The following is a 27,133-nucleotide window of genomic DNA, read 5'->3' as shown; positions in this document are numbered from 1 at the left end:
CTGCTCTAACCAAACAAGCCTTCTTTTAAAGGGAATTGTGCTCCCTCTAGTGGCCACAGTTAGAAGGTCGCCACTCACATGCAACTGCCCAGAAACTCCAGCTTCTCGGAAACTGAAGATAAAGAGGGTTGGGAAAAGAGAAAGAGGGAGGGCTTTCCCCCCATTATCCAATCACATTACTGACTTCTAAATCGTCACTTACCCTCCAAGTGGGTTAGGAAGTTTTAAAGCTGGTTCCCTGAATAGCTGAAGAAGACACCCTATATTTTGGGGGGGTGTTTCTGCCCTTGCTGCATGCTGACATTCTGATTTTAAACCAGGCTGACCAGAAAGCACTTTGCCAACATTCTTCATGCCATTTATTTTTTCTCTCATTACCACTATGTGCTTGGCATTTGAGGTTTTAATTTTAACCTGACTTCTAGCCTGTGAATTTAAGAAATCAAAGGTAATACACAATCAGAAGACGGAATAACGGATACTGTATGCCAAGAAGCTAAGTGCTTGATCAAGTTTTCTTAAAGGTGGGTTAAATGCATTATTTCATTAGGCTCTTTAATGTGTTTTCTCTCCTGTGTGTTTAAGTAGTAGCTATAGGAGGCAGGCTCATCTTTTGCCAATTCTACTTAAAGTTAGGACAGAACGAACAAATGGACGGAGTGAAAATGGAGGCAAGTGAAGCTAAGATGGTAATGTAATAATACCCTGCTAGAAGGGAGTGGCGGGGTGAAAATGGGAATTAGTGAGATACCATAGAAAGAGAGGAGTGTGGGAGGAGTTCGTGTCTCTGATACTCCCTGTGTGAACTTAGCAAGTAACTTAAACCACTTGGGTCTCAGTGTATTTATTTGGAAAATACTTGGGAGGTGATGAGGCCTCCGAGGTCCCTTTCTACTCTAGATGAATGAAAAAAGGCTGTTAGACAGGCAGATGCACAGAGAGCCAACCAGTCAGACACAGTGGCTGGACAGCTGACCTTAGCACCCAGGAGTCTTGGATTCAAGCCTACCTCTGACACATACTCTATGTTCTCATGCAAATCACTTAATGTTTTGATTCTTTAGGCATTTCTTGCAGACTTAAGTTAGAGAGATGGTGACAGCCTGCTTTGGTTGAGTTTCCTTACCCAGGAGGTCTCTCTATATCAAAGAAATCACAGATACGATCCCTCTTCTTTTCCTTATCCGTGTGGTGTGTGTGTGTGTGTGTGTGTGTGTGTGTGTGTGTGTGTGTGCGCACGCGCACATGCGTCTGTATACTTGTGCCTGTCTGTCCTGTTACTGTGACCTTGAGTAACTCTCTGCACTTCAGTTTTTTGGGGTTTTTATTTGCAATGTGAGGGAGTCAGACTAGATTTCTAAGCCCCCTTCCAGTTCAAAATCCTGTGAACCTATCCTTTAAAGGGCTAATCCCATTTAGAAATGTGTTGTGTGTAACATATGATCTGACCTCCTCTCTACTGTTCAATTGATTCAACACAAAAAGGCACAATCTTCCAGGTTGTGCTGCTCATATCACACCTAAGGAAATCAGTAAAATGGCAGGATGATGTTCACACCCTCCCTGCTTCTGAATCCCAGTGCAAGGAAGGACTAGAAGGACAGGACAAAACTATTCTCAGAAGCTAGTTGGGCATTTACTCAATCATATGTTGGTTAATGCTATACTTCCTTTAACGTTTTTGTTTGAAATCAGTCACGTGGGCAAGACATGGTGACCTGAAACTCTGCCTGATGGCTTATTAAAAATTTATTTTGTTGAGGCTGTTTACTCTTGGTATAAGAGTGCTGAGGCCACTATCTGTTAGCATTCCTGGCCTAGAGAAGCTACCAGGGATTTTTGAGGACCTATCCTAGTCCCTTAAACAGAATACAATTTATATGGGGCTGTATTCAGTTAAATAAGTGTTAACTCTAGGCAGGGTAGAGCCTCAGACCTCTGAGGAATAGGATATAAAAATCAGATTTAGACTAGAAGAGCAGAGAAACCCTTTCAAGCCCATTTCTGCTAGGTTTGCTCTAGGACCTAGCCAGGCTTAGAGCTTCTGAAGACTCAGAAGAATGCTAAACTCCCCCAATGGGCATCATTGGATCTTGGGATCTTATTGCTAGAGCTAGAAAGGACTTCACAATTTCCTTCTGTACTTACTGAAGGGGAATTCTAATTACTCAGAGGGTAAGATATAAATCAAGGTGTCTTTTCAGGATTAGGGACAAGGCTACAGAAGCCCTAATATCTTTAGATATTAGGGGCTTTAGAACAAGGTGAAACATCACAGTGATAAAGTTCCAGTATGGTATATCATTTGTCTATAAGGTCTAAACAAGAAAATCTGGTTTAGAAAAAAAATTTGTAAATTAAATTTACAAAGTTAAAGTAAGAAATTATGATCATTTTATATGGGGGGGTGGGAGAGGGAGAAGAGACTTACTGGATTGAAAGTCAGAAATGGGTCCTAGGCTTGGGTCTGCCACAACTAATAACTTACATTAACAGTTAATTTTCATACAACTGCTTTGAGGCTAACAAGCTCTTTATATACTCATCAATCCTTATAACAGATGGAAAGTACTGTATGTGACAACCTTACATCACAATTAAGTGGATGAAATGAGGTAGAGCAGACAAATGTCTATATAGACAGTTCTGTGAGGTAGGAGCAATGTTATTCTCATTTCCAGATGAAGAAATTGACTCTGAGTGCTTGAATGACATTCCCAGGGTCACAAAGGTAATGAGTCATGCAAAGATTACAAGGTGTACTTAAAACTTCATGAAGCTCATTTGTTATATGTCAAAGGCTCCTTTCTGGTCTAGCAGCTTTACAAAAATCTAATTCATCTTTCCTTGCTGCAGGAGACCATGGTCAAGCGGGTCGCAATAATTGGAGCTGGTGTGAGTGGCCTGACCTCTATCAAAGGTTGTTTGGAAGAGGGTCTGGAGCCCACCTGTTTTGAGAGAAGTGATGACATTGGGGGATTGTGGAAGTTTACTGTGAGTGTAGTCACTTTCCTTATTGTTTAAGAGGGAAGATTTTTTTTGTTTTGTTTTGTTTTTAAAGCAATTGGGGTTAAGTAACTTGCTCAAGGTTACACGGCCAGGTGTTTTTGGGTGGGTGCTAAGTGTCTGAGCTTGGATTCAATCCCCAGGTCATCCCGACACTGGGGCTAGTGCTCTTACTCGCTGTGCTACCTGGCCGCCCCAAGAGGGAAGATCTTATATCTAAGCCCTCAGACATCAACAAAAGATTTTTGCTAAGACTGGAAGGGATGCTCGACTGAGCTCACTGGGTCGCAGTGGAAGGCCCCAGTAGAAAATATCCTATGAATTCATATATAGCTTTACTTAAAGAAATCCTGACTTTTATCCTCCCTGTCACTTTTTCTACTCATATTTCTTTAACCTGTCTTATTTTATTTAACACATTTTATCAATGCTTTCTTTAAGCAATACCATCATTACCACCCCTCCCTAATGATCCCAACCTGAAACTGAATCCTTTCTTTGTAACAAAGAAAAACAGTTAAGTAAAAAGAATCAATTCAGTGAATTTTCCTGACAAAATATGCAACCTTTTACCGATGTAATACGTCACCTCGACGTGGAGCTGAACATGGTATGCTTCTTTTATCTATTCTCCAGGTAGAAGATGGGCTATTATAATTATTTAGAGTTCAATTTCCTTTTAATATTATTTTAATTTACATTATTATAAACATTGTGTCTGTGGTTACTCTGGTTCTGTTTACTTCGCTATGCATCAGTTCATACAACTCTTATGTTTCTAAATTCCTCATTCAAAAAATTTTTACTATACAATAATATTTCATTACATTCATATACTATAATTTATTCAGTCATTCCATAATTAAGGGTACCCACTTAGCTTCTAGTTCTTTGATGACACAAAAAGCACCACTATGAATATTTTGAAATACACGGGATCTTTGTTTCTATCTTCACCCTCATTAGAGTATACACCCAATGTTGGTATTATTGAATCAAAAACTTTGAATACCTTTGGTTTTCCCTTTCCTATAGGAAACCACTGGCCATGGGATGACCAAAGTCTACAAATCTGTAGTGACCAATATCACCAAGGAGATGTCATGTTATAGTGACTTCCCCTTCCCAGAAGATTTTCCCAACTACATGAAGCACACTATGGTGATGGAGTACCTTCATTCCTATGCCAAACACTTTGACCTTCTCAAATACATCCATTTAAAGGTGAGAGACCTTAGAAAATGAGAATAAAGGGGAGCAAATGGCACCATAGTCATCTGGGAAGATGATGAAAACAGTGTGAATGAGGAATCTGAATGTATATTATAATAATTATAATAATAATAAATGATAGCTAACATTTATATAACACCTACTACATGGTAGAAGATGGCATAGTGAACAGAGTTGACCTCAGAGCCAGGAAGACTTGGATTCACATCCTTCTCCTTTGGGAAAATCACTTAATCTCTCAGTACTGTTGGCCAAAGGTGGCAAATAGGAGCAGGCCACAGGACAGCTACATTCCTTTGTGCCTTCAGTAAATAAATTAAAGTGTAATTGGAAAATGTTTAACAAAATAAATTAAAAATACAATAAAATACAGATAATATAAACTTGTAGTTTTCTAGGTCAATAAGTGGTCTGCAGGAATCTATTTCAATTGGAGTTTGGCTGTTCTAGGCAACTCTCTGTAACTACTAGATGCAGAAAAAATGTTAACTTGCACTGGTAGAGGGGATTTCTTCACCTGGAAGTGCCCTAAACTAATAAAATCATAGATCAAGCACCTCTCCCTAGATGGATGAGTGAATAAGTAGCAAAAAGTTAAGATTATTTCCCAAAATTTCAGATATAATTCATGCTTTGATTATTCGAAATCAGCATTTCTGACCCTTCCCCCAAATCTTTTCATCCTTTCCTTTTACCCTGGAAATAGTTTGGTCAAAACTAGGACAAGTCCCAACATGTCTTCTACTTCTTGGCTTGTTTGGTTCTTTTTTGAGAGGTTGATTTTCAGATCTTTACAGTAGAGATGATATATCTTCAGAAGAAAGAAATAGATGCTAGAAAATAGACACTTAAGCTGAAGGAATTGCAAAGGATCTCTCCTAGGAGTTCCTAGTCTCGTCCCTGTGAATTCCATTCAAACTCTCACTTGGAATAAGTATTAGCATGTGGATAAACTAACCAGAGTTACCATAATATAGGAAATTGAGCACATTGTAAATGTCAGCTAAATATACAATGCTTCATCTATGCTAATGAGCAGAGAAGAAACTGTATTGCATTTTTCCCCCAATTTCTTTTTTTTTTCCATTTTTATTGATGCCTTTTGGGGTTTGTTTTTGAACATCAATCATCAATGTATTCTACCTAATATAACCTTTCATTTATTCAACTAGTATTTATTTGTAACAAAGAAAAACAGTTAAGCAAATATGACTTAAGTAACCTAATCAGGTAATGTATCCAGTATAGTTAAAGGGAGAAAGCCAATTGGTTGAGGATCTCAACATAAAACTACAAGTCCTGCCTGGAGAAACATTTTCTCCAGAATACCCTTATATGTAAAATACTCTGTCTAGATAATTTCCATTGCTGTTGCTCTCCCAAGTTCAATTTGCCTGAATGGAACCTTCAGTTATATTCTATCTACCATGACTATTGGATCTTGTATTGGATACTTTTCATACACATACACATACACACATATGCACACACATACACATGCACATACATACACACACATAGTATATATACATACATGTATATACATACACTTTAATGAGAGTGGATGAGTGTTTATATGTATATATAGTGTATATGTATATGGGTATCTATGTGTATATATAGCATTGCATGTATATGTGTATATATAATATGTATGTGTGTATGTGCATATGTATATATAATTTTCCCCTCCAATTACACATTAAAACATTTTTCTAAAGCTATAAAGGACCTTAAAGATTACCTTCTTTTTTAATATGTATTTTATTTTTTCCCCAATTATATGTTAAAACAATTTTTTAACATTTAAGGGTTTTTTTTAAGTTTTGAGTGTTTGGAGACTTTTCTTGAATTTATCCCACTGTGTAGTGTGTCTAGCCCTGGATCCTCTGGAGAGAGGTGTTTGTGCTTCCTTTCAGACCACTGTGAGCAGCGTTACAAAGCACCAAGACTTTGCTGCCACTGGCCAATGGGATGTGGTGACAGAGAAAGAAGGGAAGCGAGACACAGCTGTCTTTGATGCAGTCATGATCTGCACAGGACATTACCTGAATCCCCGCTTGCCTTTGGAATCTTTTCCTGGTGAGTCAGCTGGTCAACAAAGTTTAACATCTATCAATTGCCTCTCCTTATATGCCAATATGCCATACTAGACACCCAGGAGGCAAAGCCAAATATGAAAGTATCCCTGCCCTCAAGGTATCTTATACTTTACTAAAAGATATTCAATTCGGGGCGGCCAGGTAGCACAGCGAGTAAGAGCACCGGCTCCAGTGTTGAGAAGACCTGGAAATCGAATCCTGGGCTCAGACACTTAGCACCCACCCAGAAACACCTGGCCATGTAACCTTGAGCAAGTTACTTAACCCCAGTTGCTTAGGGGCAGCCAGGTGGCTCAGCGAGTAAGAGCGCCAGCTCCAGTGTTGGGATGACCTGGATCAGGTCCAGGCTCAGATACTCAGCACCACACCCAGAAATAACTGGCTATGTAACCTTGAGCAAGTTACTTAACCCCAATTGCTTTAAAAAAAAAAAAAGATATTCAATTCAATAAAAATGTATAAGGCCTCAACCATATGCAAAGTATTGTGCTAAGCACTAGGACTATAAAGACAAAAAAACCAAAGCATTAAGTCAAGCTTATGTTCTACTAGGAGAATATATAATATATACTTGGACAAGTATATATAAAATAATTCCAAGAGACTAAAAGTACTAATAATTGAAAAGATCAGGGAAGGCTTCAAATATTAAGTAGCACCTGAGGTATACTTTGAATGATGCTGGAGGTTTTATGAGGTGGAAATAAGGAGAAAAAAATGGCATGGGGTACCATCTAAGGTGAGAGAAAGAATGTAAAATAATGAAACTGGAATGGAGAATGTATGAGCAGGCTTAAAATGGAATAAATCTGGTAGATGCAAACCATTTTGTGGTGGATTTTAAATACCAGGCTAATAAGTTTGTCTTTTTAACCTAGAGGCTATACCCATTGAGATTTTTTTTAACTAGAGTCACATGGTCAAATCTGTGTTTTCAGAATTACAGTTTGGCAGGCACATGGAAGATGAATTGGCAAGGAGTGAGACTGGATGAGGACTGTTATAATAATAATACATAGTAAAGCCTGAACTATAGCCGAGGCTGTGTAGATACAGACAAGGGGATGAATGTGAGAGATGCTATGAAGGTAGAATCAGCAAGGCTTAGCAACTGCCTGGATATGGGGGGGGGGGAAGAGGAAGGAATGAAGAATGACTCTGTTACCCACCTGAGTGGACCAAAGAATGATGGCAACTTCTACATAAATAGGGAACTTAAGAGAAGGGTCAGGCTTTGTTTGGATTTGGATGTTTTGGGTTAAAACAAACCAGGTGTTTTGTTTTTTTTTGGTGAGTTGTGGGAAAGATAAGAAATTCTATTTCAGACATATTAAGGTATACTTTGGACTTATTAACATATCCAACATTAACATGTTGGGTGTCATATAGTCACAGAGATTCCCAAGATCTTATAGATTTTAGGTTTCTTTTGAAAGAATGTCAGTAGAAAGGATCTATACAGATAAGTATCTAAATAAAGTAATTATGCAAGAAAAAAAATACTTTAACCCAGTAGAATATATGCAATTTTAAGAAATCACATTTGAATAAAAACAAATTTGATGTGAGAGTATCACAAAATCTCAGAGTTGAAAGGAACCTTAGAGGTCATCTAATTCAATCCAAACCCAAATAAGAATCCTCTATATAAAATCACAACAAAAGTATTCATCTGAATTTTGCTTGAAGGCCTCCAGTTGCGGGGGAGAAGGAACCTACTACATCATGAGCAGCCCATTTCAATTATTGACATAATTCACAATAGCATTCCTTTGAAAAGAGAACCATCAGGGGCCTATTAATTAAATTATATTTAACTGATTTTCAGGAATATGTCTATTTCATAAAAACAATTATAAATGATATCATACATAGGTACTATAGGACTGTACATAAAAGGCTTCTTTAAACAAACATGCCAGGAGTTATGCATTCAAATAAGCATTGGCCCTTTAAAGTGGTCACCTAGGGAAACTATACATTTATTCCAACAATATCACCATTGCTCAAAATTAATTTCCCTTCCAAGAATTTTGTTAAAGAACCAACTATATACCAGGAATTATGTTCAATGCAAAGAAATAGATAAAAAAAAATGAAACCAGCTCTTGCCCCTCAAGGAGTTTATATTCTAAAGGATGGAACACCATGTACACCGGAGTTTTACATAGAACACAGGCTGGCTCATGCCCTGCACACACCTATGTCATGTTTAGAAAAGTAAATATAAAAAAAATACAAAATGATTTGAGGTGTGGAATGCTAACAGCTGGGGAATGAGAGAAGGTGACTCAAGTGGTACTTGAGTTCAGCCTTGAGTAGAGCTGAGGATTTCAAGAGTCAGTGGTGAGTGGTTAGAATATTCAAGGCGCAGATTTAGAGAAATTGTTTGGAGTCACTAAAATTACCTTCAGAACCTGAGGCATATACCCTGTTATTTCCCTGAGGGTGGCTTTCTTCTTAGTTTCCTCTCTTTCAGATATCAGAGTATGATGAGGGATGTCAGGCTTCATAGACTGTACTTTCTCCATTAATCATTTAGTGAAATCAACAAGACTGTCCCTGCACCTTAGTTTGTCTCTGCCTTTTGGACCACTTCCTCCCTACCCCAACACTTAGCCCTGTGTTAGTTAAACCCCGCCTTCTGATTTTCTCACAGGAATCAGCAAGTTTCAAGGACAGATCCTACACAGTCAGGAATACAGGAGTCCAGAAGGTTTTCAGGGTAAACGGGTCATTGTGATTGGTCTTGGGAATACTGGCGGTGATATTGCAGTGGAACTCAGTCGTGTGGCAGAAAAAGTAGGTACAACCAAAGCAATATCTCTTATTGCTACAACGGCTATTTTTCATGGTTTTAAATATATCAGGTTGCTATTGTCGTTGACTTGTTTCAGTCATGTCTGACTCTTTGTGACCCCTTTTGGGGGTTTTCTTGGCAAAGATACTAGATGGGTTTGCCATTTCCTTCTCCAGCTCATTTTACAGATGAGGAACTGAGGTAAAGAGGGTTAAGTGACTTGCCTAGGGTCACACAGCTAATAAGTGTCTGGAGCCATATTTGAACTCAGGTCTTCCTGACTCTAGGCCTGGCAATCTATCCACTGCACCTTGCTGCCCCATCTGGTAATCTGAATAGCTATTGTAAGCATTCCCAGACCTTTCTAATTAATTAAAAATTCCCACTGACCAAGAGGTAATGCCTTCAATGTCAGGTTGGTAACATTTCATTGAGTCCAGAGCTGGTGATTTCCAGAGTCAGGTGGACCCAATTCTATCCAGGAAAAATACAGTAAGTAATTATTACATTCAGGCGATTATGGCTAATGCCTCTGTGATCATCTAATCTATGGCATATGGAGATGAATATCCAGACACAGATGTAACCAAGTCAGGTCTGTGTATCTTCTGGGCCAGAGTCAACTTAGTCATGACTGTTAATTATTCACTCATGTTTCGCAAAGGAAGACAATCATTTCAAATGACAGGCCAGGACCATACAATTACAAATCCTTTCCACTGATATAAATTATAGGCAGCAATAGGATATGTTATTGTTGTTATTGTTCCGTCACAGCTGATTCTTTGGACAAGTCCATGGGGTTTTCATGGCAGACACTAGAAGAGTTTGCCATTTCTTCCTCCAGTGTGTTTCAATATTACAGGTGAGGAACTGAGACGAAAAGGGGATAAGCAACTTGCCCGGAGTCACACTGCTAGTAAGTGTGAGGCTGGATTTGAACTCAGGTTTTCCTAATTCCAAGCCCAGTGCTTTATCTGTGGCACCACCTAGATGCCCCAATAGAATGTGAATATGTATGTATGTGTATATGTATATATGTGTGTATACACACATACACATATACACACACATACAACATATGAGTATAGATACATATATTCTACACATACCTTTATTTTTAAAATATATATTACTAATGTATTCATGTCAAGAGTTATACTCAGCAACAAGTCTTGATTTGACCATATTTACCTATGTCTTTTTTTTATATTTACATATTTCTCAAGCCCTCTTAACCTGTTTCAAGTATTTGCAAAACTGTGGTCTGAAGTTAAGAAAGTAGACTACTGGCATAGAACAAATCAAAGATAAAAAACCATAAAAAGAGTAAAATCATGGCCTTTGCTTCATTAGTATGATCTTTAATCATAAGCCAACCAGCTTCAGTAAGGAAACTGCTGAATTGCTGAAAGTTGAAAATCTGGTGAATCACTCTGAAGGCAACTGTAGTCACTAGGATACTACCGTAGTGTGAAATCTTCTAGCAAATACAGACATTTTTTAAAATGTAATTCATCACTCTTGAATCTGCTGATCAAAACCTTCTCTTTACAATTTAGATCATTTGCCTTGAATTATTGAGGGTACCTTCTGTGCCGACACACAGTGCAACCCTATACTTAGAAGACAGTCTGTGAATTGCTTTGTTGAAAATAATTCAGTACCAGGAAGCCAAACTGGGACAGGCAGTGATTCACTCCACCTTTACAAAAGATGGTCCTCAGAACACAAACTGTGCTAGGCCCATATTCAGAGCCTTTCTCAGAGTCTATGTCCTGCTGGCATAAACTTCAAGAAGTCAGGGTCATCTTCATTACATCATGAAACTTTGGAGTAGGAGTTTAGTGGAGAAAGACCTGGGTTCAAATTCCACCTCACTATCATTCACAATCTTTGTGACTATAGGTAAGTCTGATGCTCTCAGTTGTAGAGCCTTCCTCCAAAATTATCTTGTTTCTACTGTATGGAGGTGGAATGAGAGAGAGGTGTGACGTGGATATTGTCCCACCTGGTTAGACTGTAATCTTCTTAAGGACAGGAACTGTATCATTTTTCTCTTTGTATTCCAAGCCCTTAGCACAGTGCTTGACACGTAATAGGTGCTTAATAAATCCTTTTTAATTTCTGTTTGATTGAAGTGAAAACCTCTCTAAGCCTCCATTTTTTCCATCTGTAAAATTATAGGGATGGTCTAGATGGCCCCTACAGTCTCTCCTACCATAAAATCTATGGTCCCATGATATAAAGAGTCTAATTCCTACAGTACCTGTGTCACAGTATTATTATGAAGTTCATATAAGAATAGATGTAAAACTGAAATCCTTAAGTAAATGTCCATTATTGCTATTATTATTACCAACATCAAGTCATTTTTCTCAACTTAGTTCAATGGAGTTCAGAGAGAAATATTCCCAGAGCAGATCACTATAATATTATTCTTTTATATTTTATTTTTGTTCCTATTCGTATTACCATGTTATACTATATTCCTAGAAGCATTATATCACAGTGATATACCAGATGAGAGGAAACTAAACTGTCAAAAAGCAAAATAAAGAGAATTCTATGAACTAATGACTAAACTTGGGTCCTAAAGAAGAGATATGAGAAGGTACCTTCTCTTGCTTCTTTGTAAAGGTGGGGAACAGTGGGTGTAGAACACTGGAATGTAATGTCAACATTTTTTTTGGTTAGTTTTTCTAACCCTTCCCTCCTGCTTTTAAATTTTTTGTTACACAACATTGCTCAGAGTTAGGGGAGGGGAGTACATTGGGAAATGTGTGTGACATAAAAATAATAGATAACAATAAAAAATATTTAAGCAACATAAGCTCAGTTCTCTTTTATAGGATGCCTAGGTTGATCTACTTTTATAGAAATATGTTAGGTATATCAAGATCATTCATAAAGTAGTGATTGAAGTACCAATTCCATTGATATCTACTATATGGTCCTTCATTGGATTCCCATAATATGAATAGAACTAAGGGAAGACCTTTGAATACTGGGCTAATCTCATAGGAGAGATTTATGGGAATATGTGGACAAGAGTGACAGAAGAAGAAAAGGCATAGCCTAATTACATTCTGTAGCACTGAGGGTAAGAGATTCCACATCATCAAGATCACAAATCCATACAAGTCATAATGGACATGGGCCTAAATTCCCATTTGTTCATCTCTGCAGAAGTCCTTCAACCATGCTGTCTTTGAGAACAAGATAAGTATCTACTTCAGCAACATTATGAAAACTGGAAAGCACTGAAGAAAACATATCACATCAATGGGGAAAAGTACAAAATCACTAAATGATACATTTATCCATCCTGCCTTACCTTTTAGGTGTTTCTCAGTACTAGAAGTGGTGCTTGGGTCGATAGCCGTCTTTCTGATGATGGCTACCCCACTCATATGATTCAAACAACAAGATTTCTTCATCTGGTTGCACGTTCCTTACCTTCAGCCATCAAGAACTGGAAGGGGAAGAAGCGCATGAGTAAATGGTTTAACCATAAGAATTATGGATTGAGTATTCCAAAGGGGTACTTTATTTTTTATTTAATGAAAATATAGTTTATGAAAAGAAGTCATCTAATTCTTTAATTTTTTTGTGTGAGGAGGCCAAAATTTGTGCTTATATTCAATATTCTCATTGTGTATGTTTCTATTAATTTCACTTCTGCCACTTTGACAATACTGCTCAAGGTTTAAGATATTCTGAAGTAGATTTTATTTTGGAGGAGGGAAAAGTACTAACTTGCGAAACTGAAAGCTAATGAGAGAAGAGAGAGAAATTTTGCATGTATATAAAATTTGTTTGAAAGAGTCCTAAGCTGATTGATACAAAATATGCAGCATATATAGACAACATCAGTGAATGAAGGTAATCACATCTGTTTGGGTTTCTGCTGTCATAATACAGGGTGTCCCAAAAGTCTTGGTGCAGTATAACTTACAGCTGCACCAAGACTTTTGAGATACCTTGTATTTAGAGCTGGAAAGGACTTTAGAGGTCATCTACATCAACCCCATCATTCTAGATGAGGCAACTGGGACCCAGAGAGATGAAATGACTTGGTAGAAGGCACACAGAAGGCAACTTGTAGGACCAAGACTCAAGTCAAAGTTATCTCCAAATCCAGTGGTCTTTCCACTTATATATACCATCTTGCCTTCAGTTTGGTTGAAAAACTGGAGGTTTGAAGTTATAATAAAAATAATATATGAGTATATTTTAATTGACATCTAATTTTAGTTAAAGTACACACTGACAATGGCAGAATGCCCTTACAGTAACAGTGGGGTTTCTTAAGTATAATTTTTATTGTACTTGAATAAAAAAAATTTTTAGTGAAAATACATGTGTCTGCATTCATAATGGAAGTGAAGGAAGCGGCATGGCTCAGTATACAAATGTTTGCTTTAATTATACCCTTAGAATATATACATTATGCAGGAATTGAGTTGAAAGTTGACCAACTTCATATTAATGTTTTAGCTAATTGCAATCATTATTGGGAACCTGAGAAAGCATAGTATCGAGGGTGGGTCTTATACTTTCATCTCATTCAACAAATACATATCAAATATCTGACACTTTCTTGTCAGCAACCTGACATTCTTTAGCCACAACATTCTTCATCCTTTGAATGTCCTGGCTCTCTGTACATAAGCTAAGTTATGTGGTTGAGCTAAAGTCTTCAAAATGATAAGTCATCTATTCCATATTTAAGGTCTTAAAAAAAAAAAAGGCTTCCATAGCCTTTCTCAGTCACTCATACCAAAAGAAGAAGGGGTTAACTGCCATTAATTAATAAATCAGTAATCAACTTTTTTTTTCAAAGTTATTTCTATTGGCAGCAGGAAAACAAAATATACTCAGGACAGTAGCCCAAGTTACCTATATGGAGTTATCAAATGCCTTGGCTAAATTAACTGGTCAATTCATTCAAAACAACGTGTGGCTGTTATTTACTAAATTAACCAGCTTGTTAGTTGAATGTGACTGGACAACTATTTGTGTATACATAAAAAAGCACCTTGTTTTTTCTCTCCAATACAGGCGGCAACAAAAGAGAGTTGCAAATGATGAATTGCCCAGCTATATCCTATGTGGTGCTGTCACTATGAAAATCAATGTGAAGGAGTTTACAGAAACGTCTGCCATCTTTGAAGATGGGACGGTGGAGGAGAACATCGATGTTGTGTTCTTTGCTACAGGATACACATACTCTTTTCCTTTCCTTGAAGAACCTATGGAAAAATTCTGTAAAAACAAGATGTTCATATACAAATATATCTTCCCCTCAAACCTGGAGAAGGCAACTCTGGCTCTCATTGGCCATGTTGGTTTGCAAGGCTCCATCATAGTAGGTACAGAGCTCCAGGCCCGCTGGGCCACAAGAGTATTCAAAGGTGAGTAGATTCTCTAAATCACCAAAATTCCTAATAAATTGCCTAATTCCATTGGAAAGTTAGTGCTTCCTTATCATTTTATACCAAATAGATTTTTGTAATCAAAGAAACAAAGGGCTAATAGTAAGAGAAGTTTTTCAAAAACAATTAAATAGTGAAACCTGATATTGATGGGCAATTTTTCCAACTTAAGGGGATAAACTGCCCTCTCAATCTTGAAGACACTTTTCCATTCAATTATGAAATAAACTGAGTAATTTTTCAGTTGTGTCTGACTCTTTGTGACCCCATTTTGAGTGTTTTCTTGGCAGAGATACTGAAATGGTTTGCCATTTCCTTCTCCAGATAAGGAAACTGAGGCAAACAAGGTTAAGGGACTTGCCCAGGGTCACACAGATAGTAAGTGTCTGAGACCAGATTTAAACTCAGGAAGATGAGTCTTCCTAACTCCAGGCCCAGCACTCTGTGCACTATGGTGCCACCTAGCTGCCCCTGGAATAAACCGGCAGAATAAAAGTGCTTAGATCAGTGCCCTGCTAGGCTGTTTATATTATTCTTATCTATTCAATAATAATAATAGACATATTTTATCTCATGTGATTCTTACAACAATCCTGGGAGGTAGATGCAGTTCTTATCCCCATTTTACAGATGAGGAAACTAAAGCTGAGAGAGACTAAGTCACTTGTTTAGGGTCATACAGTTAGTAAGTGTGTGAGATAGGATCTGAACTCAGATCTAGCTTCCTGGAAGTAGAGCATTCATTCTAGTAGATCTAGCTTCATCTGACCAGTTTCAGATATTGTACATAAGTGGAAATATTTTTAAAGCATCAAAATAGTCAGTAATTCAGACTTCCTATATTTTGTCTCAACATGGTGCCTGGTACACAATAAGCATTATATAAATGCTAGCTATTGTTATTTTTCATGAGGATTTACTTAATTCATTATTATGATATTTAGAACCCTTTTTTTTCAATATTCTTAGGAGAATTCTTTCATGAAAATACTGAAGGAAAGATAAAATACTGATTCTCATGATAGAAAGGCCCTAGGGACTTAGATTCTTAGGGTTTTAATTCTACTTTCAGCTATGCCACTTACTAGCTATATGATCTTGGGAAAATAATTTCTCTGGGAGTTTTTTCCCTTTAATACAAAAGAATGGGGTTGGACTAGGGTTATAGGATCATTGATTTTAGAAAAAAAAGAGATATTCGAGACCTTCTAATCCAATCCCCTCTTTTCTCAAGAATCTAAGGCACAAAAATGTCAAGTACTTCACCCAGGATCACATTTCTAGTGTCAGAGACAGGATAGGCACCTAAGTCTTCCTGGTTCCAACTCCCTTTACTGTACTATCAGCTAGATGATCTCTCTACAGTTCTGCCTTGCTGGCTCCAACGTCCTGTGCAGTCTGTGGACATTTGGAACTGCTGTACTTAAAAGGATATTTACTGCTCCCCAAATTTGTCACCCTGAAAAATGGGTCCCTACCAGCCAGATACATTCATGCCTCATTTACTCCTACTTACACAACAGTATATGCGCATCACACCATCACACACCTCCTAACATAGCCATTGCCAGAAAGTAATGCAAGCTTTTCCACATATCTTTGTCTAACTCTCCAATTGTCCTTAGCCCTAGATGCCTTTAAAGAACAGGATGACTGCCTAGCAGTAATGAAATCTCAGCTGAGCTAATACAGTCAAGTAAGAGAAAGCTCAATCTTCTAGCTTTCTCTAGCAATACTCAACAGCATGGGACAAGGTTCAGAGAAGTGAAATCATGAGGGTTATTTGGGGTAATAAGTCAGGAATGACTGAAAGTGAGATAAGGTAGGCAATTCTAGCATGGTAGTTGATAAACCATTAAAGCACTGAATAGCTAAGATAAAAGCCAGGTATGGAACACATGAAGACTGAGTGGCAGAGATGGAATTGAAGAGGGAGGAATCAAGGGTTGGGAGTTCACAATGAGAACAAAGAATGGGTTCAGAATGACTGAAAGAGCAAGAAAGGCAGAATTAGAGGTTGTTGTTTGATAATGAAACTTCAGAGTTAAAGCTAATTGTTATTGATTCCAGGCTAATTTTCTGGAACTAGTCTACTAAAGCAAAATTAAGGGTAGAAATACCAATGTCTAGGATCATTTTTCAAAGGTGATATCACTTTTTGCAGATTTTTTGGTATGTGTGTATATGTATGTATGTGTATACATGCATGTGTACATATATACATATGTATGTGTGTATACATATATGTGTACAGAAAGATTCCATGTAAACTCTGCAATGGAATGAAAAATGTAATGTGTGTCCTATAGCAATGATCCCAATAAATATACATTAGGGAACCTTTTGCAAGGGCTTATGTATCCACCCGTTCAAGATGCAATTTGACTCTTTTTCTACGATTCCTGCTTCCAATGCTACTTTGTCCTACCAAAGGCTATCAAGGGTTTGTATTTTCATGCTTCCTGGTTTTCCTGTGTGCCCCCCTCTTGTGGCACACACTTTATACCAGCAATGTATACTCTGTTGTATACTCTGGAAACTCAAATAAATGAGGGTCCCTAAACTGTATATTAGGATCCCTGCAGGTCACATATTGACTTAGAAAACCAAATATTAACATAATCTGTGTTCTATTACATTTTTATCTATTTTGTTAAATATTTCCCAGTTACATTTTACTGTAGTTCAGTCCTACTTCTGTGTTACAGTAGTTGAGGCCTTATTTTTGATACGTCTGCTTTACAAGACAGTGTTATAGAGTTGGGTTTGTTTTTTTTCAGGCAGAGTACTTACTACAATGTACCATCAACACTATGGAATTCTTTTTTTTAAATGGCTTCCTTATGCTTTCAAAAAATAAGTACTCCATTTAACAGAATAGTAATGTATGGCCAAAAAACCCATCTTTTTGAACTAGAAGAATTCAGACTGCTTACTGGTGGGGCTAAAGGTTGTTGTTGTTGTTTATAATAGAAATAAAATGTATTTGGAATTCCCAACTCCTCCAGTACCTTGCTCAGCAATAATGGAAAGAACATTGGATTTGGCATCATTAAAACCTAGGTTTAAACTACAACTCTATTATTAGTTGTGTGGCTTTGGACAGGTCATTTCATTTCTCCAATATTGTTTTCTTATATGTAAAATGGGGATAATAATATTATCTTTTCCTTAGACTCATTGAATCTAGCACTGGAAGGGATATGAAGACACTAAGCCTAGACAAAAGAAGTAACTACCTCTCTCTTGCCAATCAAAGTCCTATCCAGTTTTTAAAGCCTAGTTTAATAGCCACCTCCTCCTCCAGAGAACCTTCTTTGATCTCCCCAGTTAGAAATGATCCCCTCCCCCACTTTACTTTTGATAGCATTTCACTTTCATCTCTCTGAATTATGCATCATTTTGTATTGCAGTTATTGGCACATAAGTCACAACTTCTACTATGCTATTAGCTCTATGATAGAAGGAACTAAGTTGTATCTAATCTGTGCATCAATCTATGAGCCAACCTCCATTTTCTGGGGGCTTCCTCTTGCCAGGCATTATAGTATGCACTACAATCGATGCAAAGGCTACATTGTGTCAAAGGAGAGAATATTTACATATGTAGGTAGATACAAAATAGATACGAAGTAATAAGGGCAGTTAGGTGGTGCCATAGTGCCTTAGACACTTAATAGCTATGAGACCTTGGACAGGTCACTTAACCTTGTTTGCCTCAGTTTCTTAATCTGGAGAAGAAAATGGCAAACCACTCCAGTATCTCTGCCAAGAAAACCTTAAATGGGATCACAGAGTTGGACATGACTGAAAAATGACTGAGCAGCAACAATTGGAAGGGGGAAGGCCCTGGCAGCTAGAGGAGTCACAAAAGGCAGAAGGTGGTGCTTAAGCTGAGTTTTGAAGGAATCTAGAGATTCTGAGAGGCAGAGGTGATGAGGAAGTGTATTTCTCTCATCACTTAACACAGTGCTCATTTTATTAGTAGGTATTAGTAAATGCTATTGATTTTAATTGAATTGAAGGAAAAGTCAGGTGTCCATTATAACTGATATCAAATCCTTTCTTTTCCCTGCAAAGGACTGTGTAAGATCCCTCCAGCAAACAAAATGATGGCTGAGGCTACCAAGAAGGAACAACTCATAAGAAGGTATAATTATAATAATTGAATTTATATCTACATTTTTATTGTATTTTAAGATTTACAAACTAATTTCCTCCCAACAGCCCCCTAACATAGGTGGTACAAACATGACTAATTCTGTTTTACAGATGAGAAAAGTAAGACTTAAAATGACCAATTATATCACTTGACCATGATTTTACAGGAAATGTTATAGCCAGAATTTGAACCAATTTGAATTTCCAATATACTCCATAGTATGCAACACTCAAAAGTCATTCCACAGATAATGACTGAAAAAAAATTAAGGCTTCAAGAAGATATTACATTACTGATAAAAATCTAATTGCAATAAATTATAATATAATTAAGAGATCTGATAAAACATTCATTTCCACAAAATGGTGACTATCCCATAGAAATAATATTGCTGCTTTTTAGTCTGATTCCAAAGAATTCTATGCAGTAAATAATATACAGTCACTCTGCAACTCCTTTCATTTCTTCCCACTTTATATATACCACAAACTGAAAAAAGATCCAATCAAAACTAAAGACTGAAAAAGTTTGTCTAAGAAGAGTAAGAGTAACTACATGATTGGTGTATTGGTATTTAGATAACACCTACCTTTCGCTTCTATATTCAAACCACTCCTTTCAGAGATACTGGGATTAGCACTGTTGTTCCCTGCCCCCCAGATTCTACAGACTAGGAATATGATTTGGGGAATTAAAGAATCATGCAGAATCCCAAAGATGGATGCAATTTCAAAAGCCAGTTAATTCAATGAGGACTTGGACAAGAATTCCCTCTGTGGCATACCCTACATTCAACTTTTACTTGAAGATATTCAGTGAAAGAAAATCCACTATCTCCCAATGCAGCCCATTCTACATCAAGAGAGCTATAGTCCTTAGAAAAGGTTTTCCTGATCTCAAGCCTAAGTTTGTTTTTTTTTAATTTTCCACCTACTTCTACTTCCACTTCTCTTAGTTCTGAACTCTGCGGTCAGACAATAAACCTACCTCCTCTGTCTTATGAATGCCCTTCATGTTCACCCTAAGGCTTTTCTTCTCTAAACTGACCATCTAATCTCAATTCCTTTTATCATTCCTCACCTGACATGGCATTAAGACTTTTAATCAATGTTTGCCCTCATCTGAATACTTTCTAGCCTTGCTTTTTAAAATACAGTGCCCTAAACTCAACACATTACTACAGATGTAGTATTACCAGGGCAGGATAGGGGAATGATAACCTCACTAGTATTGTACAGTTTTCTTAAAGTAACCTAAAATTTCATTCTTTTTTTTTTGCTTCCCTGTCACAATTGACTCATACAATTTTTTTTGTTTATTCAGACCAGATTTATGATTTTATTGGTATTGAGAACATTTCCTCTTCTAATGTGGACTAAAATCTGCTCTACAACTTATCATCTTAGGGACTTGCTTAAGGCAATGGTTCTCAAACTTTTTGGTCTCAACACTCTTTTACACTCTTAAAAATTATTGAGGATTCCCCCCTCCCAAAGAACTTTTGTTTATGTGGATTATGTCTATGTTTGCTTTATTAGAAATTTAAGTGTCTTAGCATTAGGAAAATAGTTTGGCTTCATGGAACCTCTGAAAGGGTCTCAAGGACAACAAGAGTTCCCCAGACCATATTGTGAGTCAGCTGGTAAAAGAATTTTTCCCATTTTACAGATAAGGAAATTGAGACTCAGACATTTAGTCACAAGTAAATACTCACAGTCACACAACTAATAAGTCTTAGAGTCAACATTTGAGCCCAGGTCCGACAATCTTTCCACTATACTTAGATTCCTATAAATAGGAGGTTCTTCTGTGATCTTGATGTGGTTAATTAGCACATAACTTTTTAGGAACAAAACCATTGAATATATTGAAATGTACCTTTTTTATGAGTATCATTCACATACCTTATGGAGAGAATTTGTTAATCTATTCAGTATTACAGCTGTTACATTAAGTGATGAAAATATTAGCCATCAAGTATTAACAAAGGTACTAGGCACTTTGCTAAGAGTTGAGGATTCAAAGACCTAAAGTTTAAGGACCTGAAATTCTATCTGGAGAAGATATGTGTATATAAGTATAGACAAAAATTATGTAGAAAATAAATAAATAAATAAATGCAAGATAATTGGGGGAGGAAGGCATTAGGAATTGGGAAAACAGAAAAGGTCTTAGCTAGAAGATAACAAGAGTTGAACTTTGAAGGAAATAAATGAAGGTGTACATAAGGGTGGTATGCATTCCAGGCAGAGGGGACAGTCCAGTGCAAAAGAACAGTCACAGGAGATGGAGTGTTATGTGGGAAAAATAGCAAGAAGGACAGTTTGGCTGGAGCATAAACTGTGTAAGAGGAATAATATATAGTAAGACAATAAAAGTACATTGGAGTCAGGGCTTTGAACACAAAACAAAAGACATTATGTTTGACCCTAGAAATAATAGGTAGTGACATTATCAGACTTTTGCTTTAGGAAAATCACTTTGGTTGCTATTGAGAGAAGAGAATTCAGGTAGGGAGGTCAATTAATAGCCTCCTGCAATAGTCTAGGCAGGAAGTGATGAGAGTCTAAACTAGGGTAGTGGACATATGAGATGCTGTAGAAATAGACACAGCAAGGTTTAGCAACTAATTAGACATAGAAAATAATGCAAAATGAAGAGTCAAGGATAACTAACATTGGACCTAAATCTGTCTTTTTGTAATTTCTATATGTTACTCCCAGTATGATCGTTTGAGGCCAGACAAAGCCAATCTAATCCTTCTTCCATGATAAAGCCCTTCAAATACTCAGACTGGTCTCATAGAGTTTCCAAATAAACCATATAACTTCCCATTATTTCACTGGTTTTCACTTCCTTTGGATTCTCATATATTCTTACATAAGGCATAGTTGATGGAGTATTGGCCTTGAAATCAACCTGGGTTCAACCCTCTTGTGACACTATTAGCTTTGTGACCCTGAGCAAGTCTTTCAACATCTATTGGCATAAAATGAGTTCCAGGAATGTAACTAAAATAGCTTGTAATCTGTGGTGGTGACAGAGGGAGTTTCCATACTGGGAAATGTTGAAATCACAACCACATTGATTTTAAAGTACAAGTACTTGGTTTGGCCAAGGTATACACTTAATTAGCACCTACGGTATACCAGTTATATACTAGATGCAAGGGATACAAATGCAAAAGAAAAAGAAAAAATTCTTACTCCCTTGTGGAGCTTCTATCCTATTAATATTCTTCCTAAATTTGTGGTGGCCAAAGCTAAACACAAATTTCCAGTACAGTCTGACCAGCAAAGAGCAAAGGAGGATTATCACTTCCCTAGTCCTGAACACTACACCTTTTGTAATGCAGTCTAAGACCACATTAGGGTTTTTTTGGCTGCCATATGCCCTTGATACTACTACATGCTACAAGCTAGCTTTTAGTTCACCAGAATCCCCAGATAGTTTTCAGACAGACCACCACCTGGCCATGTGTCCCCCATCTTTTACTTATGAAGTTCATTTTTAACCCAAGTTAGAAGTAGATGAATTGCAGCCCTTAATCTTGTTACATAAAGTTTGTTAAAGCTTAGCAAAAAAGGTCAAGCTTTTGTAGACACCTCTGAGTTTCATCCCGTCATGCACTGGTTCACAAGTTACACTCCAGCCATAGGAAACACCTTCTGCATAAATTTGGCATTTCGGGTCATGGAGCATAATAGTAGGGGAAGGAGAATCTACAAGAATTATAATGTGTCTCTTTTCTTTTTCTCTTGAAGGGGTATTATTAAGGATCCCACCCAGGAGAAACAGGATTATATTACCTACTTGGATGACCTTGCTACATGCATGGGAGTAAAACCCAACATCTTGCTCCTGTTCTTTAAGGATCCCAGGCTTGCAAAGGAAGTTTTCTTTGGTCCATGCACATCTTACCAGTACCGTCTGATGGGCCCTGGGAAATGGGATGGAGCCAGAGAGGCTATAATGAATCAATGGGACCGGACACTCAAGCCCTTACAAACTCGAGTCATTCCTGATTATTCTGAGCCTACCTCAATATCAAATTTGCTAAAGATTTGGGGGGTACCTGTTCTACTTGTTGCTGTTCTGCTTACTTATAAATCCTCACTTCATCTGCAGTTGACTAGGGTCACAGAAGTGGGGGAGAGAATTTCTACTTACCTAGCTAGCACTATGAGAAAATGAATGGGAGTAGATCAGTTAGATTATGAGACTAATATGAAATGGTGATGCGCTGGCTACCATTCTTCCTCCTCCTCCCCCCAATGTGTTGGATAAATTAATTCAAGTCAATTATTATAATTATTAAGTGCCTGCTAAGGGCCAGGCACTGTGCTAAGCACTAGGGATATACAAAGAAAGGCAAAAAAAAAGTCACTGTTTTCAAAGAGCTCACAGTCAAATGGGGGAGACAACATGCAAGCAACTATGTACAAACAAGATATAGACAGGAGAGATTGGAGGTAATTTTAGATAGAAGGGAACTAGCATTAAGGGATATCATGAAAATCTTCTTGTAGAAGGCAGGATTTTAGCTGAGACCTGAAGGAAGCTTAAGAAGTCAGAAGATGGAAATGAGGAAGGAAAGAGTTCCAGGCATGGGGGACAGCGAGTTACAAATGCAGAGTTAGGAAATTAGGAGAATGTAGTGTTGTGTGGGAGAAGCAGCAAGGAGGCCAGAGACACAATCATAGAATATGTGGAGAGGAAGGGAAATGTAGGATGGGGTCAGGTTACAAAGGGCTTTAAAAGTCAAACGAAGGATTTTACATTTAATCCTAGAGGCAATAAGGAGCCACTTGAAGTTACGGGTCTGGCAGAGAGGAGACTGACATGATCAAACCTGAACATAATAAAATGAATTTAACAGCTGAGTGGAGAATGGACTGGAGTGGGGAGGGACTTGAAGCAGGGAGAAGAACTAGAAGACCATTGCAGTAGTCCAGGTGTAAGAGGATGAGGGTCTACACCAGGGTGGTGGCAGTGTCAGAGAGAAGAGGGCACATACAGGAGATGTTATATGAAGGTAGATTTGATAACTGATTAGACATGGGGCAGTAAGAGAAAGTGAAGCATCAAGGATGACCCACAGATTGGAAGTCTAGCTAACTGGGAAGATACTAAAATCCTCAACAATAATAGCAAAGTTGAGGGGAAAGATGAATTCAGTTTTGAACATGTTGAGTTAGATGTATACAAGACATTCAGTTTCTAACACTTTTTTGTCTCTTCGCTTCAGCACTATATGAATAGCCAATTAACACCCAATTCTGGGGGCAAATATTTATATAATATGAGATTAGATAGTCATTGACTAAAAATCTAGAGAGAATCTAAGAATATTTTCTACCATGGAGCCTGAGGGACACCTGACAGCTTAAAAAAACTGTCTTGGACTTCTCCTTCTTGGCCCAACTACAAAGAATTGCATTTTCCTTCCACAGGTTCACTGTCTAGACCTTATTTGAATTCTCACCACGAAGCTAACAGAAGGGCCTCACCTACCTACTATTGTAGGTAACTATACCTACTATAACAAACAAAATAATAACACAATAATCATCATTCCCTAACAGTGAAATCTCAGTGAACCAAAGCATTCAGGGAATGAAGTTATTCAATTCAATAAGCATTTATTTAAAATGCTCACTCTACACAGGATGCTGTACTAGTACTAGGGATATAAAGATAAATACAGAACACATCCTGTCTCAAAGGAGCTTATATTCTGCTGAGGGAAGACCATATAATATGTTGATGCTGGGGATATGGAGAGAAGTAAATGCAAAGCAGTTGTTTTGGTAAGGAGAGACCACTAACAACCGGGGAAATCTGAAAATCTTCATGTACAATATGGTGGATCCCTGAAAGAAGCTAGGAATGCCAAGAGGCAGAGGTGAGAGAGACAGCATTCCAGGCATGGAGGCAGTCTGTGCAAAGGTATAGAGGCAGGAAATAGAATGATGCATATGGAGAAGCACAAGTAGGTAATTTTGGTGGGGAAATGGAATGCATAATTGGAAGCAAGGAATTTGATTCAGGGTTAAGGTTATGTTTAAGCTCCAAACTTGAGTCATTTTTTATTCCTCCTTCTTTCATCCCCCTCATCCTATCAGTTTCCTAGTCCTATCAGGTGTTTTTCCCCTTCACTTCTTTTCCATCTATCCCTTCTTTTACATCCTTTCACCACCACTGTAATTCAGACCCCTCTTAATTCATGGCTGAACTATTGCAAAACTTCCCACCCTTCAAATTCACTCCAATCATCCTTCAAACCACTTCTAGATTAATGTTCCTAAAACATAATTTTGATACTGTCATTCCCCTATACTTAAAATCTTCAACAACTCCCCATTACCTAAGAATAAATTTTTAAATACTGTCTATTACTCAAGGCCCTATACAACTGGCATTATTGTACTTTTCCAACTATACTACTTGCTACTAGTTTCCCACAATATTACCAATCTTGTCTACTCTAATTTTCCTTAAAATGAACTAGTTTATAGACTTACAAAGAAGAAACCTCAGGAATCATCCAGTACAACCCCTTCATTTTATACTTGAGGAAATGGAGACCTCAGGAGGTTAATGCCTTGCCTAAAGTCAAAAGGATAGTAGCAGAGTTAGGATTAGAACCTGGGTCTTCTAACTCCAAATCTAAGCCTTACCACTACACCTTAGTCCTTTTCCTTTGCTCTTGCCATACTTCACACTTAGAAAGCCCTTCCTCTAGCTCCATCCCTATTCATTTCTGTCTAACTAAATTCTACCCATCCTCATTCTAGGTCCATAGAGTAGCATGGCATAGAGGAAAGATCACTGGATTTTGAATCAGGACCTGAGTCCTGGCTATACTTTTTCCTAGCTGTGAACCTTAAAAAAATTATGAAACCTTTGGGGCCCTCAGTTTCTTCATCAGTAAAAGTAGAGGGTTGCATTACATGACCTTTAAGGTCCCTTATAACTTTAAATCCTATGGCCCTTCCTTCCAACCTCTAGTCTCTTAAAATATTTAAATTTCCCCACTTATCTAGCACATGGTTTATTTATTCTAACTTTTGTTAGAATATATATTTCCCCTGTTAGAAAGACTCTTTAAGAATAGAGATTTTGTCTTTAGAAACTCTGTATTTAGGGCAGTGCCTGGCACATAGTAGCCATTAAGTAAATATTTATTCAATAATGATTATCTATAGGTGTTCATCAGCTTACATATGAACATGTTTGTCTTTTCTGTTATTACATAACTCACTAATACCATCCCCTTGGCCTTGAGTCTATTATTGGACCAACCACTGAATAAAAAATATTGCCAAAGCCAACTTTACTTTTAAGCAAAGTAAGAACTGTGGCTTATAAATTGGGGTAGGGGTCGCCAGAAGGCCTCCCTGTCTCTAACAATGGCTTAATGGGTTTGAATCTTAGCTCTGATACTTTTACTACCTGTCTTCACATAACTTCCCTGAGTTTTTCATCTGTAAAATGAGAGAGTGGAACTCAGTCATTTTTAAATACTCTTTCAGTTTTAAATTATAATTCTCCCTACCAGACTGCTTCAGTATCTGAAATTTCATGATTGGTGATCCATGTTTGTTTTTTTTAATTAAGGACTTGACAAATCTAGAGATTTTTGAAATCTTGGATTAGATGATCTTCAAGGGTCCATTCTAAGCTTTAATATTCTAAGAATCTACCCCGTAATGACAGCCTAGGTATCCAGTTTCTGATCTTTATAAGGTCAGTGAGGTGGATTTTAAAAACCAGTCATTAAATTCATCTGCAATATGAACTAAAATTTGATTTTGACCAATGAGAAAGAATAACTTAGAAATAACTCACATTTCTGTTGAGCTTCGAGATTTACAAAGTTTACTCACAACAACCCCGAGAGGTAGAAAGTGTAAGTCCTATTGCATCCATGTTACAGATGAGAAAATTTGCTCAGGTTCACATACAATTTCTGAAGACCACAGTTGGGATTCCCAAATCCTGTTACTTTCTAATAAGGTAATTTTTTTTCTTATGTGTTAATAAAATAATAAACCATTTGAATTGATACTTGTTTTCCTTTGGTGTTTGTTTTTATAGGAGGATCAACTGATCCCAACTTTATTATTTGTTATCACTCAATCAGCAAGTATCAGTACTGCATCTATGGGTCTATCATCCTATGAACTGTGTTCACAACTCAGGTAGGATATGTTTTAGGTGACTGCTCCCTCTGGTGGCCTCACTCAGAATTACCACCTAACTTCATACATGCATCTCATACAATGTTATAGACAACTTTGGAGAGGGAAGGGGAGGGATAACTGAGAAAGGAATACCTTCAACCAGATGCTCAGGTATGATTGGCTCTTACTGTAGGATTTGAGGGACT

At 37.5% G+C, this 27,133-nt stretch overlaps 1 protein-coding gene across 2 annotated transcripts; it reads left to right on the top strand.

Annotated features, from left to right (window-relative positions):
* Nucleotides 1-184: 184 nt before the first annotated feature.
* On the top strand, nucleotides 185-26,811 carry LOC138144236 (dimethylaniline monooxygenase [N-oxide-forming] 4-like). Of its 2 annotated transcripts, XM_069065600.1 has the most exons (9): nucleotides 185-524; nucleotides 2,857-2,994; nucleotides 4,042-4,230; nucleotides 6,159-6,321; nucleotides 9,001-9,143; nucleotides 12,486-12,685; nucleotides 14,206-14,558; nucleotides 18,660-18,729; nucleotides 22,506-26,811. In XM_069065600.1, exons 2-9 carry the CDS (start codon nucleotides 2,863-2,865, stop codon nucleotides 22,933-22,935), a joined length of 1,680 nt encoding a protein of 559 aa, XP_068921701.1. In that variant the 5' UTR covers nucleotides 185-524; nucleotides 2,857-2,862; the 3' UTR covers nucleotides 22,936-26,811. The 2 variants fall into 2 exon arrangements, with proteins under 2 accessions (XP_068921701.1, XP_068921702.1); XM_069065601.1 differs by lacking the exon at nucleotides 2,857-2,994.
* The last annotated feature ends 322 nt before the right edge of the window (nucleotides 26,812-27,133 follow it).

The sequence above is a fragment of the Petaurus breviceps genome, unplaced genomic scaffold (genome assembly GCF_028583685.1).
Source record: "Petaurus breviceps papuanus isolate PSGF00001 unplaced genomic scaffold, PetGlider_PUasm1.0 90692, whole genome shotgun sequence".
Classification (NCBI taxonomy): Eukaryota; Metazoa; Chordata; class Mammalia; order Diprotodontia; family Petauridae; genus Petaurus; species Petaurus breviceps.
The sequence above is the reverse complement of the archived record's forward strand: the minus strand, read 5'-3'. Positions and strand labels throughout refer to the sequence as shown.

Coding starts and splice junctions, on each gene's coding strand:
- LOC138144236 (XM_069065600.1), top strand. CDS start 2,863: ATGGTCAAGCGGGTCGCAATAATTGGAGCTGGTGTGAGTGGCCTGACC. Junction 4,231..6,158: donor TCAAATACATCCATTTAAAG/GTGAGAGACCTT, acceptor GCTTCCTTTCAG/ACCACTGTGAGCAGCGTTAC. Junction 18,730..22,505: donor AAGGAACAACTCATAAGAAG/GTATAATTATAA, acceptor TTTCTCTTGAAG/GGGTATTATTAAGGATCCCA.